General features: G+C 46.3%; 1 protein-coding gene across 1 annotated transcript in view; it reads left to right on the plus strand.

The window, feature by feature from the left end:
* Window positions 1–21,786: 21,786 nt before the first annotated feature.
* Window positions 21,787–27,113, plus strand: part of CEP83 (centrosomal protein 83) — a 59,946-nt gene continuing 54,619 nt past the window's right edge. The window contains exons 1-2 of the mRNA XM_068276802.1: window positions 21,787–22,050; window positions 25,359–25,638. Coding sequence (XP_068132903.1) covers window positions 25,469–25,638 — 170 coding nt within the window. The 5' untranslated portion in view covers window positions 21,787–22,050; window positions 25,359–25,468. The remainder of the gene's footprint in view (window positions 22,051–25,358; window positions 25,639–27,113) is intronic.

Genomic DNA, 27,113 nt, shown 5'->3' on the forward strand with positions numbered 1-27,113 from the left:
TAAGTGTAGGTCCCAGGGAAAATGGTGGCATCTGGGGGTGCTTTAACAAGCAGCTGGCATGGGTATGGCAACTGCAATCTGAAAAGGTAGAAGGGCAGATTCCTATTGCTGCAGGAGATACATGCAAGAACCTGCAGTTACTGATAATAATGTCTGATGGTAACAGGAATGGCAATACGGGGAGCTGTAGCGGTACACTCCAGCTGCAGAGAAGATCTAGCAACTACTACTAGACATCCGACAATGGCATCTGCAGTGACAGGAACATCAGAAAGGACCATTTCAGTGGCAGAGGAAGCAAAAGTAACTGGACAGACCAAAGAGTGGGGCACTCGCATATAAATCAAATCACCATTCCCCCTGTCTGCCACTGAGACACGTTTCAGAAAATGGGAAAAAAATGTGAACTTATGCACAAACATAAACAATATCCTGATGGGTTGCAAGTGTGATTTCAGAGACTATAGACCTCAATTCACGGAGCATTATCAAACGTTTATCAAACACTTTATCAAACGTTTGATAATTTACCTCATGGGTAAAATCTCACTAAGGTGTTATATATTTATCGAATGTTTTACCGATAAAACGTTCAACAAATATATAACACCTTAGTGAGATTTTACCCATGAGGTAAATTATCAAACGTTTGATAAAGTGTTTGATAAACGTTTGATAATGCTCCGTGAATTGAGGCCTATCTTTGAGATGAATCACACATTACTACTACTACTGCTGCTGCTGCTGCTGCTACCTTTTGTGACGTCAGTCCTCCTGGAGGGGATACTGAAAATGGACAAAGTAATCGCTTAAATGGTTAATCTCCCTCTCCCATAAAATGGATAAAAGGTTAATTGGCAATGTTGCTTCCTGAGAGAGTAATTTGCTGCATTGAGTTATCAATTAGCTTTCAGTCATTCAACCAAAGAACTTAAAATATTATGTATAACAGCCATCACTAATCACTGTATCATGCAAGAAACGCAACTCATTTCATCTACATGACTGGGCATTTAAAATCACCCCTGTAGTCCTTATACTATGATGTTACAGGGGTTGATGTAGCGATTTTACTGCTCTGTTCACTTATTAAGCTGAAAAGCATTAAAGGATACCCGAACTGAAATGTGACATAATGAGATAGACGTGTATGTACAGTGCCTAGCACACACATAACTATGCTGTGTTCCTTTTTTTTTTCTTTCTCTGTCTGAAAGAGTTAAATATCAGGTATGTAAGTGGCTGAAAAACACACGATTTTTAAACGTTTTCTTTCAGCTCTAGGACATGGCGGACAGGTGAGCGGTTAGGGAGGGACCCCTGTGGGAGGGATGCCTGCACGGGGCGGTCCTGCTAGCGACACAATCTTGCGATGGCGTTCAACTGAAGCCTCCCACCTGAATGCTAATGGCTGCTAGATGTGATATGGCAGGTAAAGGGTGTATGATAGTGCATCCTGATTGGCTGACGAGCACCTGCTGACCACTTTAAATTTAGCTGGATGCATGTACTGCTGTGTTCTATTGCTTGTGTGTGTTGAATTTAAATGGCTGACTCAGACAGGAAGTGACTACAATGTGACCCTCATTGATAAGAAATTCCCCTTCTTATCTCTTTCTTGCTCTCAGAAGCCATTTTCTGCTAGGAAAGTGTTTTATAGTTGGAATTTCTTATCAGTAAGGGTCACACTGTAGTCACTTCCTGTCTGAGTCAGTCACTTACATACCTGATATTTAACTCTTTCAGACAAAGAAAGAAAAAAGGAACACAGCATAATTATTTGTGTGCTAGGCACTGTACATACACATGTCTATCTCATCATGTCACATGTCAGGTCGGGTATCCTTTAAATTCACTTGGCTATTAAAAAGGTAATTTCTCTTGAGAAGAGCAATTCAAAACTTATTAGGATCGAACAAATGCTATTTCAAGTAGGTGCGACTCCTCTTAACCACAGATAAATAGGCTAATTACAGCAGGTTAAATTAGGTTGCCATAACATATGTGCACATGTATTGACTAACCCAGAGGATATAGCACATCACTCTCTCTAAAATGTAATAAAAGGTTTACTTATGTTAATGTCATGCCTTATTGAAATTTCTCTCAATATTGAGGCAGTAATGTGTACAAAAGAATACTGAATGAGCCACAACAAAAAGCTATGATGTATTTAACATTACAAGGCAGATTGATTTGATTATCCACCAGCTGCACATCATAAGCATTGCCCAAATATTGCCTCGCACCGATTTTTTTTGTGTGCAAAATCTGTCCTTGTTCCCACTGTTGAATTAAACCCAGTGGGATGGATAGGTGGGGCACCACAATTTATGAGGAATACATGACCTTTGCTACTTATTATACATTATTTGTTGCATCTAAGGTTTATACCACAAACTGAAAATGGGAAGGGGGGGGGGGGGGGGAGACACATTTCCATGTGTGTATGCACAGAGGTATGTGTAAAATACCACTTCCTATCTACAGATTCTTGTTTGTAAGGCTAAAGAATACCAAGACATCTCATGGTGACCCAGAACCACTAGGAGAGTATAAGGGTTAAGAGATCTAAAAGCCCTCTTGATAAAAAACAAAAACCTAGTTTTGCCTTTTTAAAGAGAACCTGTAACAAAAAAAAAAAAAAAAAAGTTCCCCGGGGGTTATTCACCTCAGGAGGGGGAAGCCTTAGGGTCCCAATGAGGCTTCCCCTGTAGCTGTAGACAGTCCACCACTGGCTCCCCCAAAGTGCCCTGGAATCCCTCGACAAGCGCTGATTTATTTACCTTTCCTGGCTCCAGCGGGGGCGCTGTTCTGGCTCTCCGCCTGGACACAGGCAAAAATAGCTGATCTCCGTCGGGTCCGCTCTACTGCACAGGCGCAGGAGACTTGTGCCTGCACAATAGAGCGGCCCAACAGCAATCGGCTATTTCCGCCTATCTCCGAACGGAGAGCCGATACTGCGCCTGCGATGGAGCCGGGAAGGTAAATATTTACATTGCCGCTGTTCGGGAAGCTTTATCGCCAGCGCCATTGGCCGAGGAGCACGGGGGAAGCCTCAATAGGATCCGGAGGCTTCCCCCAACCGAGGTGAGTACCCCCCAAGGGAGGATTTTTTCGTTACAGGTTTTCTTTAAAACAGAAGGTATTTGGAATAATTCAGCTTTAAGTGAGCAAGTATGGTTTCCCATGATGCATCACTCCTGAATATGTCCTGAAAGCCAGGCACACATCCAGAACCACTGGTGTATACGAAGCCTGTAGCTTATACATTTTACAGAGCAACACCAACCCAACATGCATACAGCAGTTTTGGACTTTCTGGTGCTCTTCGCTGCATAGCATGGATTGTAGGGTTTGGATCAGTACTACGGAGTACCCAGATAGCTCATGGTGACACGGAACCTCTTGGAGAGTATGAGGAAAAGTCTTCTCACAAAAAAAAATGCTAAATATAATTTTGCCTTCTTAAAACAAAAGGTATTTGTAATAATTCAGCTTTAAAGAACACCCGAGGCAAACCTCTGGTGTAAAATCAATTACCTACGGAGAGTGAAGGCCTTGAATCCTCCACAGGCTTCCTATGTTGTCCTCCGGAACATTAAAGGATACTGCAGCCGAAAGGCTGCTGAGAGATAAAACCTGCAATGTGTAAGGAAAGAAAAGTACATACTCACCGCTCCCCTCGCTCCCTGCCGTCGGGTCCCGCTTGTCAGCCACAGCTCCCGGTACTGGCCGACTCTCCTGACCCGGACATACTGCGCCGCGCATGCGCAGTATGTCCTGTAATCTTCGCTTCTGGCGTCGCATCATGACGCCAGAAGTACGGACACTCCCCCGCCTCCTGCGTGTGCGCTCCAGCGGCTCCACTATAAAGCTTTAAAGTGGAGCCGCTGGAGCGCACACGCAGGAGGCGGGGGAGTGTCTGTACTTCTGGCGTCATGATGCGACGCCAGAAGCGAAGATTACAGGACATACTGCGCATGTGCGGCGCAGTATGTCCGGGTCAGGAGAGTCGGCCAGTACCGGGAGCTGTGGCTGACGAGCTGGACCCGACGGCAGGGAGCGAGGGGAGTATGTACTTTTCTTTCCCTACACATTGCAGGTTTTAACTCTCAGCAGCCTTTCGGCTGCAGTATCCTTTAAGGCCATGCTCCTCTTCCGGAAAATGTGGGACCAGAGGATAGCATGGGAGGCCTCTATAGGATCTAGAGGCTTGGCTCTTCTTAGGCAAGTATGAGTTTTGTATCTGAGGATTGCCTCAGATGCACTTTAAGTGGACAGTGTGGTTTCCCATGATGTATCACTCCCAGATATGGCTGCAATATTTTCTTCAAGGCAGTCTTGATCTTAGATGGTACAAAATGATAGACATGATGCACACAATATGGTGTAGCTCACAGAAGTCACTGGGTGCTCAAACTGTAGTTCACTGGGTAAACCTGTGCTGTTGGGAAAAGAAGGTTGGCACTCTGGTAAATGCTGAAAATGAATATTTTACTGCTGCATATTATAATTCCAACGTTTGGGCATGATTCACAAAGCTTTTTCACCTGTTTCACCTTAGCTATGTTACATTTTTAAGCTCTCAAAGAGGAAAAATATAATATAATTAAGGTAAGTAAAGTATTTTTTTTTAAATCGCAATTGAGGCTATTTTGCCACAAATGTAACCTATATGTGTTTTAGGAGTGTTTTTTTTTTTTAAACTAAATGATCCGAAAAATGTTCTGCAGTGTGATAGGGCCCTCAAAAACATCTGCGTTACATGTTTGTTCAGGGTATATGGGTAAAAGTATTAGAGCCCCACTTGGATTACAGTAGGAACATAAGGCAATGACTGACCATGGTAGGGATTAGTTTGTGAGCCCCTTCTAGGTACAGTGATATGACTGTACACACTACGTAAAGCACTGCAGAAGATGCAAAGCACTGATGCAAAGACGTAAAGCATTGCAGAAGGCTGTGTAAATAGAGAATAATAATTTAAACTGTTAGTCTGTATTGTGTGTTTTCTTGGTGCATGTGAAAACATTTTATACTGGCTTGGCCACCGGAAATGTAATTTGGCAGTGAGCGCTTGGCAGCAAAAAAAAAGGGGGGGGGGAAGGGGAGGGTTGGGGGAATTTAGCAGTGGGGCATGGGGCGTTAAGCCGCTAAACTGCATACACACACTTTTTCATTACAGATAATTTCAGCCACAGATAGTTTCAGATTAAATTGATCAGGATTGGTTTTTTTTCTGAATGTGGAGTATAAACACTCCTTTTCTACAGAGCATCAGTGGGGTCAGTGACACTGTCAGTAAAGCCCAAAGTGCACTGCCTCCTCCATGCTACCACTGGCACCTCGTGTGGTGTACTGTACAAGAATGCATGTACACACGCATGCATTTTAAAGTTGCAGAGATGAGCACCCTCAATATGCTGAATGAAACCACAGTTCTAAAATACAGAGCAGGGTGGCTTCATTCAGCACAAGAAATGGGCTGCTCATCTCTGCACTTCTGAAGTGTGTGTATATATATATATATATATATATATATATATATATATATGTGCATACACACACATACATATTAGAATTGGCAGAAAAACTATCAAATATATTGCACAGACTTGTAATAGTAAAATGTACCTGCTTTCTGTAATGCGTGCACTTGTTCCACGCTCTCCACAGTGCTCCTCACTCAACTCCCTTGTCACACAACTGGTAGGCCGGAAAATGTCCTGTCAGGCGCGTCTACCATCCGACAGCGCTATGAAGCGGCAGGAGATATAGCCACGTGCACGTGATGCTGTGCACTGGTGGCTAATGAGAGGAGCAGAGATGGAGGGGGCGGGACTGTAAGCTTCCTTACATGTAAACCACAGAGAGGTGGGGATGCACCCGCAGGCACGTAACTCTGTGCACTCGCGGCTAATGGGAGCAAAGACCAAGGGGGTGGGTTTCATGCTTGCATGTAATGGTAGTGCTGTAATCATTACAGTCCAATGCGGAGAGGCAGGGGATGCCGCGGCCCGGCGAAACAAGTCACGCGGCCCGGTATTGGGCCGCGGACCGGGGGTTGGGGACCCCTGGATTAATATGGCAGATTTCTGTACTTTGTGAAGTATGTTCTGACTAGAAACATCACATTTTTACACAGGGTTTTTTCTTTACTTTCATTTTAATACAATTTTAAAAAAAATTCTATCACTTACTGCAGAACATTCATCCGATATTTAAAAACTGCCCCTTGCAATACCATGACATGTAGAGTCCTCTGGCATACATATTTATACTAGGGTGCTATATACAAGTACACTCTTCGATGTAAATACTGTACAAGCAGAAGTTTTGGCAGAAAAGATAGGAAAGAGGTGGTACGGAGAGCGTGGCTGTTGCAAGAGGATGCAGACACGCTGCCAGATCCGCATGTAGGAATACTACAGGGATATTCCTGCTGATTAAAATGTTTAATTCCATCAATTGTTTTGAATAGGAGTTCCTGTAATAGCTACATTGTGTCACAAGTGCAAGAAGAAATTTTGACATGCTATGTTAATTTTTCTCTTAATTTCTCAAAAAATAATTCTCAATAAATTTGCCTGTTATGTTTTTTTACAAAGGAAAAGCAAAGGCGGTTTTTAGGAGGCAGCTTTAACCGGTTTCACTGCAATAAATATGAGACCAAATGAAATTGTGCATTTTTTTTATCCCTTATATTTTTCTCCCCAGCAAAACTTCCATGGGGCATCTAGGAAGCAGATGCTTTTGGTGCACAGCGCCAGCTGCGTAATTCCCTGACTTAGATGCCACTATAGCACTAGTGCTATAGTGCGTGTCCCACGCATGGATAATTATGGGGTTCTAGCTATCGGCGGACCCTGAATTACTTCTCCCTCTGAGTTGCTACAGTTCAGAGGATGTATAGTATTTTATGGCGCCAGGAATTTGACCAGCAGCAGACGTGAGTCGTCACTAGTCTCACCCTATTCCCAACTCACTGGCGGTGTACAGATACATATGCATTTAGGGAGGGGCTGTAGGATTGTGTAAATCCAGTAATATGTCCAGACCCATATGTCACGGAACAGCCGTGAGAAACACAGGCGAATCGGAAGGACTCGCAAAAGTCGATTCCCTGATCGCTTTCTTGCAGGGCCGGGCCGAGGCATAGGCTGGAGAGGCTCCAGCCTCAGGGCGCAGTGTAGGAGGGGGCGCAGAATTCATTCAGCTGTCATTTATAATTGTGTTTGAAGCAGAAAGAAATAAGAAAAGGGGATACATGGCAGTGACTGCAAGCCAGATAACTAGAGATTAAGGTGTTGGGGAGGTTGTGGGCCCGGTGGCGCCTCTTAGTCTAATCGCAATCAGTGTGTGATGGCTGGGGAGGCAGGGATGGAGGGGCGCACTTTGGTGTCTCAGCCTTGGGTGCTGGAGGACCTTGTCCCGGCTCTGCTTTCTTGGTTAGATTTGCCAGTCATTGCAGCGATCAGAGACTGACATTCCTGTTTTTTTTTTCCTCCGTTACCAGCTGGCAGGAAACCTGGCCCTGTGACCTGCTAATTAAGCCAGAGGTGTAAAACTCAGAGTTTGTTCTAGCTGATCTCACACTCAGATGTTAATTAACAAACCAGGAGTCTTTTCAGAGCCAAGGAAGCTAATCCCAGCAGGAGGCAGACATGGCGGAACCATTCAGCCAGATTAGGAAAGCATGGAGTTATGATCTTTATGCATGTTTTAGAAATACCATTCATAGGAGAGATGTGGAAGTTATCTCATTCTGTTGGTCCGGATCTTGTGAGTATTTTGATATTAAATTGGGGCCGCTGACATAACCAGAACTCGAGGTACTACACTGTTTTGTAACCGGGCATGCAAACGTGCCCAAGTTTGGTATCATATGAACTGGCACATTCTGAGGAATATGAATATGTGATGGTCATGCATGTGCGGAACGAGTAAGCCGAGATATGACAAATGTCATATTTGGTGGGCATGGGAAACCCACCCAGGAGCTTAACCGCCTCTGTCCAGCCCCTGGGCTGAACCTGAGACTCCACCCAAAGATGGGGGTCAGTCAAAAGTGTTTGTGAGGGACTCCTCCCTCATTCCACCTTCATGGAAGCATGCTGCCACTTTGAGGAACAAAGGATCTTGTCTGAACTTTGCTCCTGAACTGAAACAAAAGAACTCATTTTTATTTTCTATACTGTGCTATTATTTGTCTCCATAATTGTTGATTTCAACGATTTTCTGTATATATTAATTATTTATATTGCATTTTAATAAACCGACTCTAACGTCAGTTTGTTTATCCGCTACCTTATTATTCAGCCACACACAAACTGAACCCGGGTCTCTGAAGAGACGCTACTATTGTCGCTAGCTAGACAGAATAGGGTGTGTTTAACCATTTTTATTTGCAGGTCTAGACTTCGCCAGTCAGTGGGCTCCTCTGTCCAATGGTAACAGAGGTGGTGGCAGTTATACCCTGAAATAGTGTGTAATTTGTAATTACTGTAACTCACATGCTCCTTTCTAGTCTGTCTGCTGCCAAAATTCCAGCGGTTTCTGCGCACCGAATGCGACCACAGCTTGCATGATCTGTGTGCTGAAACAGATTGGAGGGCATTTTTGCGGTCCGGCCACTAGAGGTCCTGTGACACCATAGTTTTCTGGCCAATCTGCAGGACCACCAAATATAATGGTAAGTACCTGTCTCTGAGCATACGGAGCAGCCTATGGGCCTTTGAATTTTGCTAACCTCTGCAGAGTCAGATACACGCACATTAGTTTGTAGTTCTAGTCTATCATTGATACCTTAATAGCACACCAAGTCTTATACTCCTATGTCTCACCTAGATCCTAAATTGCAAGTCAGGTCAGGTCTTAAATTGCAAGTCAGGTCAGTCTCCCATTTCTGGATGCAATTAGCTTTGTCAGGGCCCAGGGAGTGCTTTGCATTTATTTCTTCACATACCAGGATAATCAACCCAAGGACCAAGGGATTTCCATCACATTTATTTTCAAAGCATGTTCTTGTAGATGGTGAGTCAGCGCCCTTTAATATTGATCTAAAGAAGTTAGCAATTTGCAGGTACCTAACAAATTCTCTCTGACATATATTATTACTTTCCCTCAGGGTATCATATCTTATTTTTCAGCCATTTAATAGGTCATAAAGCCTTAATAACTTAGCTTGCTTCCACCACCTGGGAATTTTCCAACACAGCTGGGAATCCCGGGTGTCCCACAAAAGGCCTATGTGGTGATATCCGCTGAATAGAGAATTTACAGCTATCCCAGACAGACCGAGATCACTTTTCTTTGGTTCAGCTGCAGCCACAGCAGAGTCCATATTCAATTAACTTTGCACCTGCATTTTCTCTCAGAAGATAACATACAAATTTTATTTGATTATTAGCACAAAAAGGGAAGAAAATAAAATGCTAACAGGTATCCAGAGAACAGGGATGGAAGTGGTATGATGTGATAGCAACTGCTGTCTAGACATACATGGTGGGGGTATACTGTCAGAAATCAGCTTTTTATTGCGGACTCAAATCCTTACGCAATCACTGCAGGATATATTACCTTCACACAACCTGTTCTCTATAAATAAAGCAGAAGGTGCTCTCATCAAACTGATGCATTACTTCTTAGGTAAGTATGTGTTTTTTGACCTGAGGTTTGCCTCGAGTTTACTTTAAGACCCTTGGGGGCCAAAGCGTCCTGTTTGTAGCAGAAGACAGTTAGCTTGATTTATATTATTATTAACATAGGCCTGCAGATATTATAGAGCACCAGGCTATTATCCAACCCATCCTACAATTGCCACATAACACTGGTTCTTTCTTCACTCCACAGCTTACCCATAAAATGGAGGATACTCTTCAGAACTGGTCTACTAACATGCAAATCCTTTCTAAATGTAGGTCCTGGTTATCTAAAGGATTTGTTGCAGCTGCATAACACATACCACAACCTCAGATCACTCTAGTATCCTTCCTAGAGTCCACCATCCCCTAGAGTCCACCTTAACACCTTCTGTCATGTTCCTACCCTCTGATATGCCCTAGGAGGGGTCTTCCTAGCCAACAAAATAGGAAGGCCCTACCAGAACAAAAACAATAACCCCTTTAAGTGGACTTCCTAACAGGTATGGTCAATGAAATGCAAATCAGTTGATAAATTCTGTATGCAAATTTATGCAGCTTTAAAATGGCCCAATAAAATGCTGCCAGGATGAAATTCGATTGGTTCATTTTGAAGTTTCATACAAAATTTGTATATCTAATCCAGCATTAACTCAAAATTATTTGCATCTCATTGACATCCCTACTTCCTAACAAACATTGGTAACCTTCAAAACAGAGGGCAATTGGAAGGGTCTTCTTAAAAAATAAGCTCAGATTCTTAACAGAAGGCCCTTGAAAGCATATTTCTAAAAATACAGAGCCCAAACTTGCGTATTTTTTTTTTTGCTGCGGAGTGTTGGTGGTAGGGTAAGAGGAGAGGTGAGTTGCGAGTAGGCAAAATAAGGTATGCAAGGATTTGGTTGGGTTGGCACTGAAATTGCCGAGCAGTTGAGCACCTAATATTAACTTAGGATGGGATTACACTAAATCAGTTACAGTCAGCTATAACACAACAGACAACGGATGAGATGGAATGTTCTCATGTTACCCTGTAGCAACCTATTATAGGCAAGGGATGTAAAGTGGGAAGGGACAGCTGGGCACTTGCGGTGCAGTTTGGTGGGGGGTTGTAGGTTCATGGAGTGCGAAGTATAAAGGTACATACACACGTCTGATTTTTCCAAACGACCGGTCGTTCGAACTGGTCATTTGGACGTCAAATCGGTCGTGTGTACAGGACGTGTGTCGTTCGGCTGATAAGGATGATTTTGACGGATCCGCCAAGTGGATCCGTTTGTACACACGCCCGATTTGACATCCAAATGACCGGTCTGAAAAATCAGATGTGTGTATGCACCTTATGGTGCCAGGACATCTGTGCCTATAGGCTCCTATGATGGAAATCCGGGCCTGAACAAAGGATATAATTTTATATTTCAAATCACACTGGTCCTTTTTCTCATCAATTCTATTTCTTCATAGTAACATTTGAAAATAAGAAATATATATCAATTTAAAAGACTAGAATAAAGTTTACAGTCAATTAATACATTTTTCAGAAGAAAAATACTTATATTTATATAGATCAGTCCTGAAAGAGGGACAAATTAGGAAGAAAGAGGGAGAGTGGGAGTGGGATCCAAATGAGGGACTGTCCCTCCAAAAGAGGGACAGTTGGGAGTTTTGAGGTTGTTACAGATTGCCTGTAACTTGGAATCCAGACAATCAAATGTGGTTGCTGTCCAGGCTCGGACTGAGCCACCGAACCACCGATTTTTCCATCGGGAGGCTCCGGCGCCTCGCCTCCTGGGGGCCCCAGTGCTGAGAAGGAGGGGGTACAGCTTGGAAGGGGGGAAATTGGGCACAGAGCGGCGGGGAGGGGGGGGAGCCTTTTCCCCCTCCCTCCCTCACCTTCCACGCTTCTTCCTCCTCCAGAATTGCAGCCAGCAGCGGCAGCGAGTGGAGAATAGCTTACCGAGCGTCAGATCGATAGCTCTGCGTGCCGCTGCTGGTCTGGTCTCCTGCAATGACGCTGTCCAATCACACTCTCACAGTACTTCATGCAACAGCGTGATTGGACAGCGTCAGTGCAGGAGACCAGACCAGCAGCGGCACGCAGAGCTATCAATCTGACGCTTGGTAAGCTATTCTCCGCTTGCTGTCGCTGTTGGCTGCAATTCTGGAGGAGGGGGGAGCGCGGAGGGGGGGGGGCCCTAGGTGAGGGAGGGGGGCTTCCCCCCCTCCCCGCCGCTCTGTGCCCAATTTCCCTCCTTCCAAGCTGGGGGGAACTTAGACCTGGCTCTCTGCCTACCTAACTGGGGGGAGCGTGGAAGAGGGGGCTCTAGGTGAGGGAAAGGGGGAGGCTTCCCCCCCTCCCTGCCACTCTGTGCCCACTGCCCCCCCCCTTCCAGCATGGAGGCCCCCACTAACTGGGGATATCTGCCACCAAACTGATTGCATTTTGTGGAAATATCTGCCGTTAATCTAATTGCATTTTGTGGGGATACCTGCCGCCAATCTAATTGCATTTTGTGGGGATACCTGCCGCCAATCTGATTGCATTTTGTGGGGATATCTTCCGCCAATCTGATTGCACTTTGTGGGGATACCTGCCGCCAATCCGATTGCATTTTGTGGGGATATCTGCCGCCACTCCGATTGCATTTTGTGGGGATATCTGCCGCCACTCCGATTGCATTTTGTGGGGATATCTGCCGCCACTCTGATTGCATTTTGTGGGGATATCTGCCGCCACTCTGATTGCATTTTGTGGGGATATCTGCCACCAATCTAATTGCAATTTGTGAGTATATCTGCCGCCAATCTAAGTGCAATTAGTGGGTATATCTGCCGCCAATCTAATTGCAATTAGTGGGTATATCTGCCGCCAATCTGATTTCATTTTGTGGGGAAATCTGCCGCCAATCTGATTGCATTTTGTGGGGAAATCTGCCGCCAATCTGATTTTGTGGGGAAATCTGCCGCCAATCTGATTGCATTTTGTGGGGATATCTGCCGCCAATCTGATTGCATTTTGTGGGGATATCTGCCGCCAATCTAATTGCATTTTGTGGGGAAAACTGCCGCCAATCTGATTACATTTTGTGGGGATATCTGCCGCCAATCTGATTGCATTTTGTGGGGATATCTGCCGCCAATCTAATTGCAGTTTGTGGGGATATCTGCCGCCAATCTAATTGCAGTTTGTGGGGGTATCTGCTGCCAATATGATTGCATTTTGTTGGGATATCTGCCGCCAATTTGATTGCATTTTAGGAAAATCTGGTGCCATTTGACTACTTGATGAATTATCATGAGGCATGTAACTACTTGATTATTTTATCTAAAATGTATCTGGTCGGACCTAATCTCTGTGAATAACACCGCTACTTATTTTGTTTTTTGTTTTTTTAAGTCTGCCCATGACTCATGACCACACCCATGTTCCAGTGCGTGGTGACATTTATTTTTGCTGCGTGGACATATCCCTATTGGAGACTGTCCTCAGAAGTTCTCAATCTGTTCCCTACATAAGATCATGCAAAATTTGTAGAGTACATGTGTATGTGAGCCCAAAATGGGGGGGGGGGAAGAGGAGGAGAGGGGGCGGGCCCCAGGCTGAAACTTCCTTAGTGAGCCCCTAGTGTCCCAGTCCGCCCAGATATATTTTAGATAAAATAATCAAGTAGTTACATGCCTCATGATAATTCATCAAGTAGTCAAATGGCACCAGATTTTCTGACAAATTGCAATCAGATTGGCGGCAGATTTCCCCACAAAATACAATGAGATTGGCGGCAAGTAGAGATGTCGCGAACCTCCGATTTTCGGTTCGCGAACTTCCGCGGAAGGTTCGGTTCGCGGAAAAGTTCGCGAACCGCAATAGACTTCAATGGGGAGGCGAACTTTGAAAAATAGAAACATTTATGCTGGCCAGAAAAGTGATGGAAAAAATGTTTCAAGGGGTCTAACATTTGAGTTTTTGCATGGATGAGTGGGATAGATACCAAAAGTCCCGGGGGAAAATCTGGATGTGACGCAAAGCAGCGTTTTAAGGGCAGAAATCACATTGAATGCTAAATTGCAGGTCTAACGTGCTTTCAAACATCTTGCATGGGTATACATCAATCAGGGAGTGTAATTAGAGTTCTGCTTCACACTGACACACCAAACTCACTGTGTAACACACCGCAAACAGCTGTTTGCGTAGTGACGGCCATGCTGGAGTGGTGCGCACCGTGGCCAGAGTGTAGGCCGTGGCGTTTTTCAAGCCCATATGGTCGCCGGGCTGTGGTAGCTCAATGATAGAACAACAGTGACTGTCCAGCTGATCAAATTTGGTCTGACCACAATGAAGCAATGACCTTATTATCTTTGGTGTGCCACTCCCACCCGAGACACTCAAATAGCCGGCGGTCATTGCTTCATTGTGATACGCAAGCCCCTTCACCGCGGCAAGGTAATGATCACGAAGGGGGATGGGCACATGTACATGCCTTTTGTGTTTTTGTTGCAGCCGCCCGCAGTGCAGCCAGAAAAATTAGGCAGGTATGTACACGCACCAGAAAAATTTGTGTAGCGGCCGCTGCTAGCAGCGGCCTTAAAAATTCAGGAATCCGCCTAGAGTCCTGGACCCTGTTGGTGGTGGCGGAGAAGGCAGTCAAGTGGCCTGCAGGCAGAGATGCTGTGCGTGGGGACTGACTTAGTCTTCGGTCGTGCAGTAGCCCTCCATGATCCATTCCTCATTCATTTTGATGAAGGTCAGGTACTGAACACTGTTGTGACTTAGGCGACTTCTCTTCTCAGTAACTATGCCTCCAGCTGCACTGAAGGTCCTTTCTGACAGGACGCTTGCGGCAGGGCAAGAGAGAAGTTGTATGGCAAATTGGGACAGCTCTGGCCACAGGTCAAGCCTGCGCAACCAGTAGTCCAAGGGTTCATTGTCGCTTTTCGCAGAGTTTACATCTACACTCAAAGCCAGGTAGTCGGCTACCTGCCGGTTCAGGCGTTGGAGGGTGGATCCGGAAGGACTATGGCGAGGATTTGGACTAAAGAACGTCCGCATGTCCGACATCACCCTGAGATCGCTGGAGCGTCCTGTCCTTGCCTGTGTGGACTTGGGAGGAGGAGGGTTACTGCCAGTGGTACCTTGATTGCGTTGTGCAGCCACATCACCCTTAAACGCATTGTAAAGCATCATCGACAGCTTGTTCTGCACGTGCTGCATCCTTTCCGCCTTGTGTTGACTTGGTAACAGGTCAGCCACTTTGTGCCTGTACCGAGGGTCTAGTAGCGTGGCCACCCAGTACAGGTCATTCGTCTTGAGTTTTTTGATACGGGGGTCCCTCAACAGGCTGGACAACATGAAAGAGGACATCTGCACAAAGCTGGATGCAGACGTACTCTCCATCTCCTCTTGCTCTTCCTCAGTGACGGGATGCAACTCCTCTTCCTCCCCCCAGCCACGAACAATACCACGGGAACGTGGAGCAGCAGAAGCCCCCTGTGACGGCTGCCGCGGTTGTTCTTCTTCCGCCGCCTCTTCCTCCTCCATAGAAATACCTTCCTCATCATCACCATCATCAGAGTCTGACTCCTCTCCTTCCCCACACGACTCCTCTTCTTCCTCCTCCTCCTCCCCCCTCTGTGCTGCCGCAGGTGTTGTGGGAACATCGGGTTCGTGTGTAAATGGCTCCCACGACTCCTGCTGCCGTAACTCTTCTCGTTCACGCTCCTCCACAGCTGTATCCACCACTCTACGCACGGCACGCTCCAGGAAGTAGGCGTAGGGGATCAAGTCGCTGATGGTGCCCTCATCGCGACTCACCAGTTTGGTCACCTCCTCAAAGGGCTCCATGACCCTGCATGCATTTCGCATCAGTGTCCAGTTGTTGGGCCACAACATCCCCATCCTCCCAGATTGTGTCCTTGTACTGTAATGATACAGGTACTGGGTGACGGCTTTCTCCTGGTCTAGCAGGCGAGAGAACATCAGCAGGGTGGAATTCCAGCGAGTCGGGCTATCGCAAATCAGGCGTCTCACCGGCAAGTTATTTCTACGCTGAATGTCCGCAAAGCGTGCCATGGCCTTGTAAGAGCGCCTGAAATGCCCACACAACTTCCTGGCCTGCTTCAGGACGTCCTCTAAGCCTGGGTACTTGGACACAATTCTTTGCATGACCAGATTCAGCACATGTGCCATGCAGGGTATGTGTGTCAGCTTTCCCAAATTCAACGCAGCAATGAGATTGCTGCCGTTGTCACACACCACGTGGCCGATATCAAGCTTGTGCGGGGTCAGCCATTGCTCCACCTGTTTGTTAAGAGCAGCCAGGAGAGCTGCTCCAGTGTGACTCTCCGCTTTCAGGCAAGACATGTCTAACACTGCGTGACACCGTTGTACCTGGCATGCAGCATAGGCCCTGGGGTGCTGGGGCTGTGTAGCTGGAGAGGAGATCGTGGCACCAGCCAAGGAGGAGGAGGAGGATGAGGACAGCGAAGCGGTGGTAACAGGTGGAGAGGAGGTGGCTGGAGGCCTGTCTGCAAGCCGTGGAGGTGTGACAAGTCGGTCCGCTGCGCAGCCACGTACTCCCTGCTTGCTGCCATCGGTCACCAGGTTGACCCAATGGGCTGTGTATGTAATGTAGTGGCCCTGCCCGTGCTTGGCAGACCAGGCATCCGTGGTCAGGTGGACCCTTGACCCAACGCTGTGTGCCAGAGATGACACCACTTGCCTCTCAACTGCACGGTACAGTTTGGGTATGGCCTTTTGTGAAAAATAATTGCGGCCTGGTATCTTCCACTGCGGTGTACCAATGGCCACAAACTTACGGAAAGCCTCCGACTCCACCAGCTTGTATGGTAATAGCTGGCGAGCTAATAGTTCCGCCACGCCAGCTGTCAGACGCCGGGCAAGAGGGTGACTGGCAGACATTTGCTTCTTACACTCAAATACTTCCTTCACGGACAGCTGGGTACTGCTGTGGGCAGAGGAGAAGGAACCGCTGAAGGGAAGAGGCGGTGTGGAGGAGGGTGGCTGTGAAGGTGAAAGGGAGAAAGTGGATGAAGACGATGCACCTGAAGGAGGAAGAGGAGAAGGAGGGTGGCTTGTCTTTTGAGGGGTGCTGCTTTTCCTCAGGTGTTCTTGCCATAGCTGTTTGTGCCTTCTCTCCAGGTGCCTTCGTAAGGCACTTGTCCCTACGTGAGAGTTGGCCTTTCCACGGCTCAATTTTTTCTGGCAGAGACAACAGATGGCTTTGCTCCGATCTGAGACACACACGTGAAAGAATTTCCAAACCGCTGAGCCCCCCTGGAGTGATGGCGCTACGGTGGCATCAGCAGCTGACGTTGAAGGGCATGTGTGCTGGCTGGCCATAGCTGGCGATACATGGCGCCGGACACTGCCCCCAGCTGTTTCTGAGGACGAGCTCCCTCTGCTTCTATCATGGAGTCGTCTCCTCCTATTCCTCTCTGACTCCTCCTCTGAACTGTCCCCCTGGTCATCTCCTCTACCGGGAACATATGTGGTATCCGTATAATCGTCATCATAATCCTCCTGGCCAGCTGCGCTTTCCTCAGACACCTCCTCAAGTGCACCAACTGCAGGTGGTCCACCATCATCCCCATCCCCACACGTTACGTCCATACTATCGCCACCTAACTCAGACGTATGAGGTGGTGTACCTGCGCCTTCTTGTTGTTGTGACAGTAGTGGCTGAGAATCAGTGATTTCACCACCACCACCACCAAATAACTCCTGCGAAGTGTCAAATGCAGACGGATGTGGTGCTTGTTGTAGCACTGGTGGCTGCGGGAGATGAGGTGTTCTGTGTTAAATACTTAAGCACCTCCTCACGATTTTGGGAAGTGATGGCACGTGCCTTGTTCTGAGCACTGTATTTTGGGGCAGGTCCGCACGAAATCAGAGCAACACCACCTCGCACAGACCTGCTGGTGCCTGGTGGCCTTCCTCTGGGTCTGCCTCTACCTCTTCCTCTACCTGGTTTGTCCATTTTGTCCATCTCGGGGGGATGCTAGCTATATGCAGTGAGGTGGGTTCTCACTCAACACAACAGCTAGTTAGATGCAGTGAGCTGGGTTCACTCAACACAACGCTAGGTATATGCAGTGATGAGGTGGGTTAAGTATACACAACAGGTACTGGGTAGTTAGATGCAGTGAGCTGGGTTCACTGAACAGTAAAGGTACTTAAGATGCAGTGAGGTGGGTTCTCACTCAACACAACAGGTAGTTAGATGCAGTGAGGTGGCCAGGTGGGTTCTCACTCAACACAACAGCTAGTTAGATGCGGTGAGCTGGGTTCACTCAAAACGCTAGGTATATGCAGTAATGAGGTGGGTTAAGTATACACAACAGGTACTGGGTAGTTAGATGCAGTGAGCTGGGTTCACTGAACAGTAAAGGTACTTAAGATGCAGTGAGGTGGGTTCTCACTCAACACAACAGCTAGTTAGATGCAGTGAGCTGGGTTTACTCAACACAATGCTAGGTATATGCAGTGATGAGGTGGGTTAAGTAAACACAACAGGTACTGGGGTATATGCAGTACTGGGTAGTACAATGTGCAGCACACACAGGTAGTCACTGAATGTGCTGGACTGCTGGCAGTGGCACACACACTATCAATTAGCAATGCTGTGCATGCAACAAAAGTGTCAGTTTGACACACAGGAAAAAAAAAAAGTACAGGATGAGCTCTGACAAGAGCTATTGAGGGGTGCTATAAAAGCAATAACTATCAGCCAGGAGCAAGCTAAGCAGCCAAGAACCTAACTAATCTGTCCCTAGAAGAACAAGTCTGCAGCAGCTCTCCCTAGTCTGTCTAATAGCAGGCAGACGAATGACTGTAATGGCCGCCGGAGGCTGCCTTATATAAGGGGGGGTGGGGCTCCGGGGCTTAGTGTAGCCTGAATGGCTACAATGTGCCTGCTGACTGTGATGCAGAGGGTCAAAGTTGACCCTCATAGTGCATTATGGGGCGAATCGAACTTAGGCGAACGCGAACCCCCGAAGTTCGCCTGGAACCGTTCGCTACACCTCTAGCGGCAAGTATCCCCACAAAATGCAATTAGATTGGCAGCAGATATCCTATCGGCCTTATGCGGTCCTGGGGGTGCCACTTTGCCGCCGCCCATAGGTAGTGGGCGGTCGGCAAGTGGTTAAAGGGTACCTGAGACTAATGAAAAGAAAAGTTTTATACATAACTGGGGCTTCCTCCAGGTCCCTTCAGGCTAATCAGTCCCTTGCTGTCCTCCTTCGCCACCTGGATCTTCTGCTATGAGTCCCAGTAATTCAGCCAGACATGCTCCCACAGCCAGGAGCGTTTTGCATCTGCGCAATAGTGCTGCGCAGGTGTAGTATGCTCCTAGCGGCGGAGTGTGTGCATGCGCACTACGCCCAACTGGCTCAAGTACCTGGACCCATAGCAGAAGATCCAGGTGGCAGAGGAGGGCAGTGAGGGACTGATCAGCCTGAAGGGGGCTGGAGGAAGGCCCAGGTATGTATAAAACTTTAATCTGTCTCAAGTTTACTGTAAGTTACACAGTAGTACTAGACTCTACATATGCACTCCCCACAGAGCTGCAGGGAATCCACTGAGAATGTTGTGCACATTGAACACAGAGTTGTTGTCTATTGCCCATAAACCTGGTTCAGATTGTACATGAAGAATGTGTAATAGAGGAATAATCGCCTCATTCTCCTGCAGAGAACCTGCACATTACTCTTACATGTACGCACAGTCACATTGCCTAGGGCCTGATGTTCTTTGTTCCTGTCTGTACCTTTTACAAGTACTCTTAACAAGGACTAGTTCACATCTATGCAGCGCAGATGGCCATGCGATTGGAACGCAACACATATGATCGCACGCCATCTGCGCCGCTACCCGCTGCACTGCTGATCCCATCCATTGACAGTAAATGGGTCAGCACTGCGCTTGCGGGCAGAATGCATGCAGCAGTACGCAAGCGCATCATACTGCTGTGCAGCACATTTGTTGTGAATGGCAGAAGGGCTGTCTGTACCCTTCTGCCGTTCTTGCATGTTACCATGTCATACGCACTTCCAAATGCACACGGAAGCGCGTATGATGTGAACAAGGCTTAAAGGAAACATCCAAGCTTTAAAAAAAAAAAAACACAAACCACTTACCTGGGGCTTCCTCCAGCCCCTTGCAGTCGTTCTGTGCCCTCGCCGCAGCTCCTCTCACTCCTGGTGCCCTGCGCTGAAGAAGCCGACCTCGCCAGGTCGGCTTCATGTGCGCTCCACGGCGGGGGGTCACGTGGTGTATGCGACGTCATCGGGTCTCTACTGCGCAGGCGCTGAACTACTGCGCCTGCGCAGTAGAGACCAGATGACGTCATGTACACCACGTGACCCGCGATGTGGAGCGCACATGAAGCCAACCTGGCGAGGTCGGCTTCTTCAGCGCAGGACACCGGGAGTGAGAGGAGCTGCGGCGAGGTCACAGAACGACTGCAAGGGGCTGGAGGAAGCCCCAGGTAAGTGAAGTATTTTTTTTTTTTTTTTTAAAGCTTGGACCTTCCCTTTAAGTCCATGACTAAAAGTATTAAAGGCAGAAGATCAGCTGGATAGCCAGGTAACTGGTATTGTTTAAAAGGGAATAAATATGGCAACCTTCATCTCCCTCTCAGTTCAGTTGTCTTTTAAAATTCCTAAGCGTTGACAGTTGAGATTAATTTTATGTTACATACTTTCAATCAACAAGATTGTAATATGCAAATTAGAGGAGTTGGAGTAATAATAACCTGAGGAGTCTGAGGATTTTTGTACTAACTCCACAGCCCTGAATCTGACAGCATTTCACCAAAAATCCACGCAATTTGGCAGAGGTTCCTCCAAAATACAGATAAACCGGCAGTGGTAACCCCAAAATAGACGTAATCTGGCAGCAGCGGTTCCCCCAACGTACACATAATTTGGCAGTGGTCGCCCAAAATAAGCGTAATCTGGCAGCGGATTACCCAAAATACATGTAATCTGGCAAAAGTGGTTCCCCCAACATACACATAATCTGGCAGCTGTTCCCCAAAATACACTTAACTTGGCAGCAGAGGTTCCTAAAAATACAGTTAATCTGGCAGCAGCTCCCCCAAAACCGGCACCCCCAGTATAGGTAACTAGGGCTATAGGTATCCCCAGTGGAAGTAACAAGGTCTATAGGTGTCCCCAGTATAGGTAGCCATGTGTATGGGTGTCCCCAGTATATGTAGCCAGGTCTATAGGTGCCCCAGAATAGGTAGCCAGGTCTATAGGTGCCCCAGAATAGGTAGCCAGGTCTATAGGTGCCCCAGAATAGGTAGCCAGGTCTATAGGTGTCCACGGTATATGTAGCCAGGTGTATAGGTATCCACCGTATATGTAGCCAGGTGAATAGGTGTCCCCAGTATATGTTGCCAGGTGTATAGGTGTCCCCCAGTATAGGTAACCAGGTCTATGGGTGTCCCCAGAATAGGTAGCCAGGTCTATAGGTGCCCCAGAATAGGTAGCCAGGTCTATAAGTGTCCATGGTATATGTAGCCAGGTGTATAGGTGTCCCCAGTATATGCAGCCAGGTGAATAGGTGTCCCCAGTATGGGTAACCAGGTCTATAGGTGTCCCCAGTATATGTAGCCAGGTGTATAGGTGTCAGCAGTATATGTAGCCAGGGGTATATGTGCCCATTATATGTAGCCAGGTCTATAGGTATCCCCAGTATATGTAGCCAGGTGTATGGGTGTCCCCAGTATATGTAGCCAGAGGTATATGTCCCCAGTATATGTAGCCAGGGGTATATGTCCCCAGTATATGTAGCCAGGGGTATATGTCCCCAGTATATGTAGCCAGGGGTATTTGTGCCCAGTATATGTAGCCAGAGGCAGATGTACACACCACTAACGTGTTAAAAAAATGTGTGGATAGGGTGAGCAGGCGGCTGTTGTGGGGGTGACCAGGCAGCTGGCGTATTACTCGGGGTCGCCACGCGACTGGGCGGCGTCCATGGGCAGTGGGCACCACGCAGCTTGTCTCCGCTGCGGATGAAAGATCGATAAACCGCGGATGGATCTTTCAGTAGTTTGCCCATAGCCTTACTGGGCATGTGCAAAAGGGCTATGCGCGTGCGCAGAAGTGGTGGTATAATCCCTCGATGGGAGTACTGTCTTGATGCGACACCAAGCACCGAGTGTTGCCCAGTATTGCGGGGCTTGAATCAGGAAGTGTGACATCACTTCCTGACGCCCACCGTTACCAGGCAACACTCGCTGTCTGTTCACCGCGGCTTTTACCGCGCGGCAATCTAATGCGGTGAAGCCGAATGGGTCGGGATAAGAACTTGCTGGAGGAGGGAGCCAGGAGAGAAGGAGGGAGCCAGGAGAGAAGGAGGGGGCCGGGAGAGAAGCAGGTACCATCGCGAGGGGGATCTGCCTATATACACTAAAAGGAAGTGTATCTGCCTATACTAAAGGGGGGATCTGGCTATATATGATAAAGAGGGGAATCAGGCTGTATACTTTAAAGGGGGGAGGACTGCCTATATACACTAAAGGGGATCTACACTAAAGGGAAATGTGTCTGCTTATACTAAAGGGGAGATATGGCAATATAAGCTAAAGTGGGGGGACTGCCTATGTACACTAAAAGGGTGATCTGGCTATATACACTAAATGGAGGGGGAAGAATCTTTCTATATACACTAAAGGGGGTATCTGGCTATATATACACTAAAGGGGGTATCTGTCAATATACACTAAAGGGGGATCTGCCTATATACACTAAAGGTGTGTCCGAGTGTGTATGTGTGGGGGGAAGGGGGGAATTCTGGTTACACTAAAAGGGATGAGGATGGCTAACCTGTACTGCGGCACCTAAAATGGCTAACCTGTACTGTGGTACCTAAACAGGCTAACCTGCACTGCAACACCTATAGCTGGCTTAACTATACTGGGGCACCTATAGTTAGCTAACCTTTACTGGGGCACCTATAGCTGTCTAAACTATATTGGGGGCATTGTGAATTTAGTGCTACAGCTCGATTTGAAGAAAATCGTGAAAAAAAATCAAAATTGCATCTTGTGGGGACATCTGCCGCCAATCTGATTGCATTTTGTGGGGATATCTGCCGCCAATCTGATTGCATTTTGTGGGGATATCTGCTGCCAATCTAATTGCATTTTGTGGGGATATTTGCTGCCAATCTAATTGCATTTTGTGGGGATATCTACTGCCAATCATCTAATTGCATTTTGTGGGGATATCTGCCACCAATCTGATTGTATTTAGTGGGGATATCTGCCGTCAATCTGATGGCATTTTGTGGGGATATTTGCTGCCAGTTTGATTGCATTTTGTGGGGAAATCTGCCGCCAATCTGATTGCATTTTGTTGGAAAATCTTCTGCCATTTGACTACTTGATAAATTAGGAAGTATTGCGAGAGTGCTGCAGAAGATATCAATGCTACATAAAAACATAATAATATAAAAGGACATTACACTATGACTATGGTAGGGATTAGATTGTGAGCTCTTGTGAGGACAGACAGTGACATGACTATGTACTCTGTACAGTGCTACAGAAGGTGTCAGTGCTATAGAAATTAATAATGGTAATATGTCAGCACAGTGACATAGTGGTTAGCACTCTTGCCTGCAGCACTGGGTCTGTGGTTTGAATCCCAGCCAGGGTATTAGCTGCATGGAGTTTGTATGTTCTCCCCGTGTCTGTGTGGGTTTCATCCACTGTGTGTACAAGGCTTGTGTGGATGAAGAGGCCATATATTTGTAGGGCTAGAGTGGTTGCAGCATCTCTGGAGGCTCCAAACAGTACTAAAGCCTCTGCTGGCTTCTTACATTTTCTCACTTTACTTGTCCTTTAGGAAGATAGCAAAGATAGATTTTCAGAAGGTTTTAATACACTTGGCAGGGCATCGTCTGATAATACTTTTGGGTTGCATACACATCCAGATACTGTTAGGCTACTTTCACACTGGGACGTTTCGTTTTGATGCGACGTTAAAGTCGCAACGCAAACTAACAACGCAACGTCCTAAAAATGTCATAACGCAACTCTATGCCCTGTTATCGTCGCATACAGTAGGCAATACTGGCAATGAAAAGTATGCTTCCAGGCCGTTACTGAGCATATGCAAACAGTCCAATGTAGTTAATAATGTAGTTGTGTATAACGCATAGCATGCAGCACTTTCTAATAATGCTACACGTTACACACAAACGCAATGTGTGCACTGTGAATGTTGCACAGACTTAGTATTGCTGTGCGTTAGTACACGTTAAAACTTTTTGTAACGTGCGACTTTAACGTCGCACTGTGAAAGGGGCCTTAATGTTGCAATGGGTGGTTGAAAAGACTGCCAGCTAGGCCAGTCCTGGTGAACAACACGCACTTCTGATGGTTTATAGAAGGCATTTCTGTGCAATGATCTTACTTTTTCTCACTAAAGCTGAATTTTAGTAACATGACAGAAAAAATATATCTTTTCCTGATAGCTTATTATGCTCTGAAAGCAGAATTCGGTGAGTGATCCTTTCTGTTAGCAGCCCTATTACACAATAATAATGTATGTAGTGAGGCTCTATTGGGATGTTAGATGCAGAGCACAATCCATCCAGAATGCAGATAATTGGGATGAGACTAAGCTTTTCTTGCATGATGGTCTCAGAGGTGAGATCAGCCTCAGTGGGAAGAATGATGGTTCTGCACCGCTGTGTGTTGGGTAAAATCTTGCTCATTAGTAAAAACAGAAGCAGTATGAGCTTATCACACCGAGTCTGGCTTGCGGTTTGTAGCATCTTTTGATCAGATGCTTTATGTACAGTGAGCCTCTGCTTGTCGATACCCAGTGAAACATCTGGCTGTCCATGGCTAGCCTTATATGGAAGTCTGATCATTGCATAAAGCTAAAGTTTAGAGTCAGTTCTAATGGACGGCTCCCGGCAGCTCATTTAATAGCAGCCAATTGCTTTTCTGCTATGTTTGTCATTGTTTTTCAAAGCGTTTGCAGCCCAGGGGGATAGAATGTAACCATAAACTCCACCGACTCCAGAAGCTGCATGTAGTGTCTAGGAAAACTCAATCAACCACATTGCTTGGGCAATCGATGACAACAATGTGAAATTAATGCTCACATTCATCTCAGTTACAAAGCAGTGCATCCCTTAAACGACAGGAAACCTGCAGCGATTGGTATATGGAGGCTATCATAGTTATTTCCTTTTAAACAATATCAGTTGCCTGGCTGTTCTGCTGATCTCTTTAGCTGCAGTAGTGTCTGAATCACACACCTGAAACAAGCATGCAGCAAATCCAGTCAAACTTCAGTCAAAAACATCTGCTTGCTTGTTCAGGGTCTATGGCTAAGCCACATTCACAGTGGTATGTTGTGGTGCGCTGTAACGGCAATGTACGACCAATGCAATGCTCACAGCGCAGTGATTGAGTTGGGATACAACAGGTTGCAGTGCATGTCACAGTAGAAATGAATGCTTCATTGTACCTGACGCAACAGGAGTTTATTATGCGACGCCCTTCTACCGATCCATTGTGTTGCTCCTGTCTCAAAGAACTATTGGGGCCACTGTGAACCAGGCCTAAAGGAATTAGGGGCAGAGACTGCCAGGCAACTGGTATTGTTTGAAAGCAAATAAATAAAAGCTTACTAATCTGTTTTGTTGTTATTGCTTCCCTCACCCAGCCCCTCCATCCTCTAGTTACCTGTCTAATTTGTTCCCTGGAGAATTGGAGAAAAAGCAAGAAAAAGGGTGAAGACGGCTATTGCTGTGTGTCAGATCTGCAGCTTTCTACATGGTGTCTAGTAGTGCCTCGGCTGATGACAAGATGGAGCCCTCTTTTCCAGTTGTATTTCCTCAAATGAGTGAAACGGATGCCGACCTGCAGAAACTTTTAATGGATGAGAAAATGAGATGTGAAAACCATAAGGCCAATTATCAGCTTCTGAAGGCGGAACATACCAGGTACTTTCACACAACCCTGCAGTGCTCTGTGGTGGTCCAGTTGTTCTTTGCTGTGTTTATAGCTGCAGTTGAACTTGTTTGCCTTCTCCACTGACAATATTATGCAGGAGAACAGAGGCGCCAAAAGGAAAAAAAGAAGCTAAATGAGCTTAAAAACCAAATTCTTGGTAAATAGAGGAGGTAGTGGTGGACTTACCTCCTCCAAGTAGACACACAACGACTGTAGTAAAGACAGTCAATATATTTTATTTATGAACTCCCAAATATGCAACGCGTTTCGCAGGTTTGATCCCGCTTCATCAGGCAATAACAACGGAGTAATAGCATATGTGGTCAGTAGAAGAGCCAGGCAGAGAGGTGCCTGGCTCTTCTACTGACCACATATGCTATTGCTCCGTTGTTATTGCCTGATGAAGCGGGATCAAACCTGCGAAACGCGTTGCATATTTGGGAGTTCATAAATAAAATATATTGACTGTCTTTACTACAGTCGTTGTGTGTCTACTTGGAGGAGGTAAGTCCACCACTACCTCCTCTATTTACCAAGAATTTATTTTTTAAGCTTATTTAGCTTCCCTTTATCCTTTTGGCGCCTCTGTTCTCCTGCATAATATTGAGTCCACCCTGGGTGGAGGGTTGAACCCCCATTTTCTCATCTACAGAGAGCGACTTCTTATTCCTGAGTGGGGTCAGGAAAATCTCCCCACTTGCCTTTACAGTGGTTGCCTAATGGTAACCCTGGTTTGTGAGTATTAATATTTACTCTATCTAGTAACCATTTACCAGTACATATTACACTATTGGGGCTCTTGGTGTTCCTTGTTTTTTCTCCACTGACAAGGTGAAGACTGCTTTCTGAAGACTGCTAGAGATTTAAATTTAAAACTACTTACACATGTTTGATTTTGGTCACCCAAAGAGATTTTTGTTGTAATTTTCAAATGATTTTTAATCACTGGTAAAATTGAGTACAGGCTTCCCACAATTTGATTTACTATGCTGTATCACTAATGATGGACCAGTGTTGGAAATGTATTGATGATCCTGCAGTGGGGCATCTCCTGTTCATGTTTGGACAGAAATTATTCTTAAACTTTCACTCAAAACAGTCAAGAATCGGTTCAAGTGACAGCAGACAGACCAAAGTGTCTGCACAGTTTACATATCTTAAAGGACAACTGAAGTGAGAGTGATATAGAGGCTTTCATATTGATTTAATTTTAAGCAATACCCGTTGCTTGGCTGCCCTGTGGATCCTCTGCCTCTAATACTTTTAGCCAGAGACCCTGAACAAGCATGCAGCAGATCAGGTGTTTCTGACTTATATGAAGATTAGCTGCATGCTTGTTTCTGGTGTGATTCAGTGCATGATCGTTCAGGGAGAGAATGTTTGTATTATTATTTAGTAATTATATAGCGCTTATATCTTCTGCAGCGCTTTTCAGCACACTGGCGTAAGGGATACCACCTAATAG

Source organism: Hyperolius riggenbachi, chromosome 3, assembly GCF_040937935.1.
Source record: "Hyperolius riggenbachi isolate aHypRig1 chromosome 3, aHypRig1.pri, whole genome shotgun sequence".
In the NCBI taxonomy this organism is placed as follows: Eukaryota; Metazoa; Chordata; class Amphibia; order Anura; family Hyperoliidae; genus Hyperolius; species Hyperolius riggenbachi.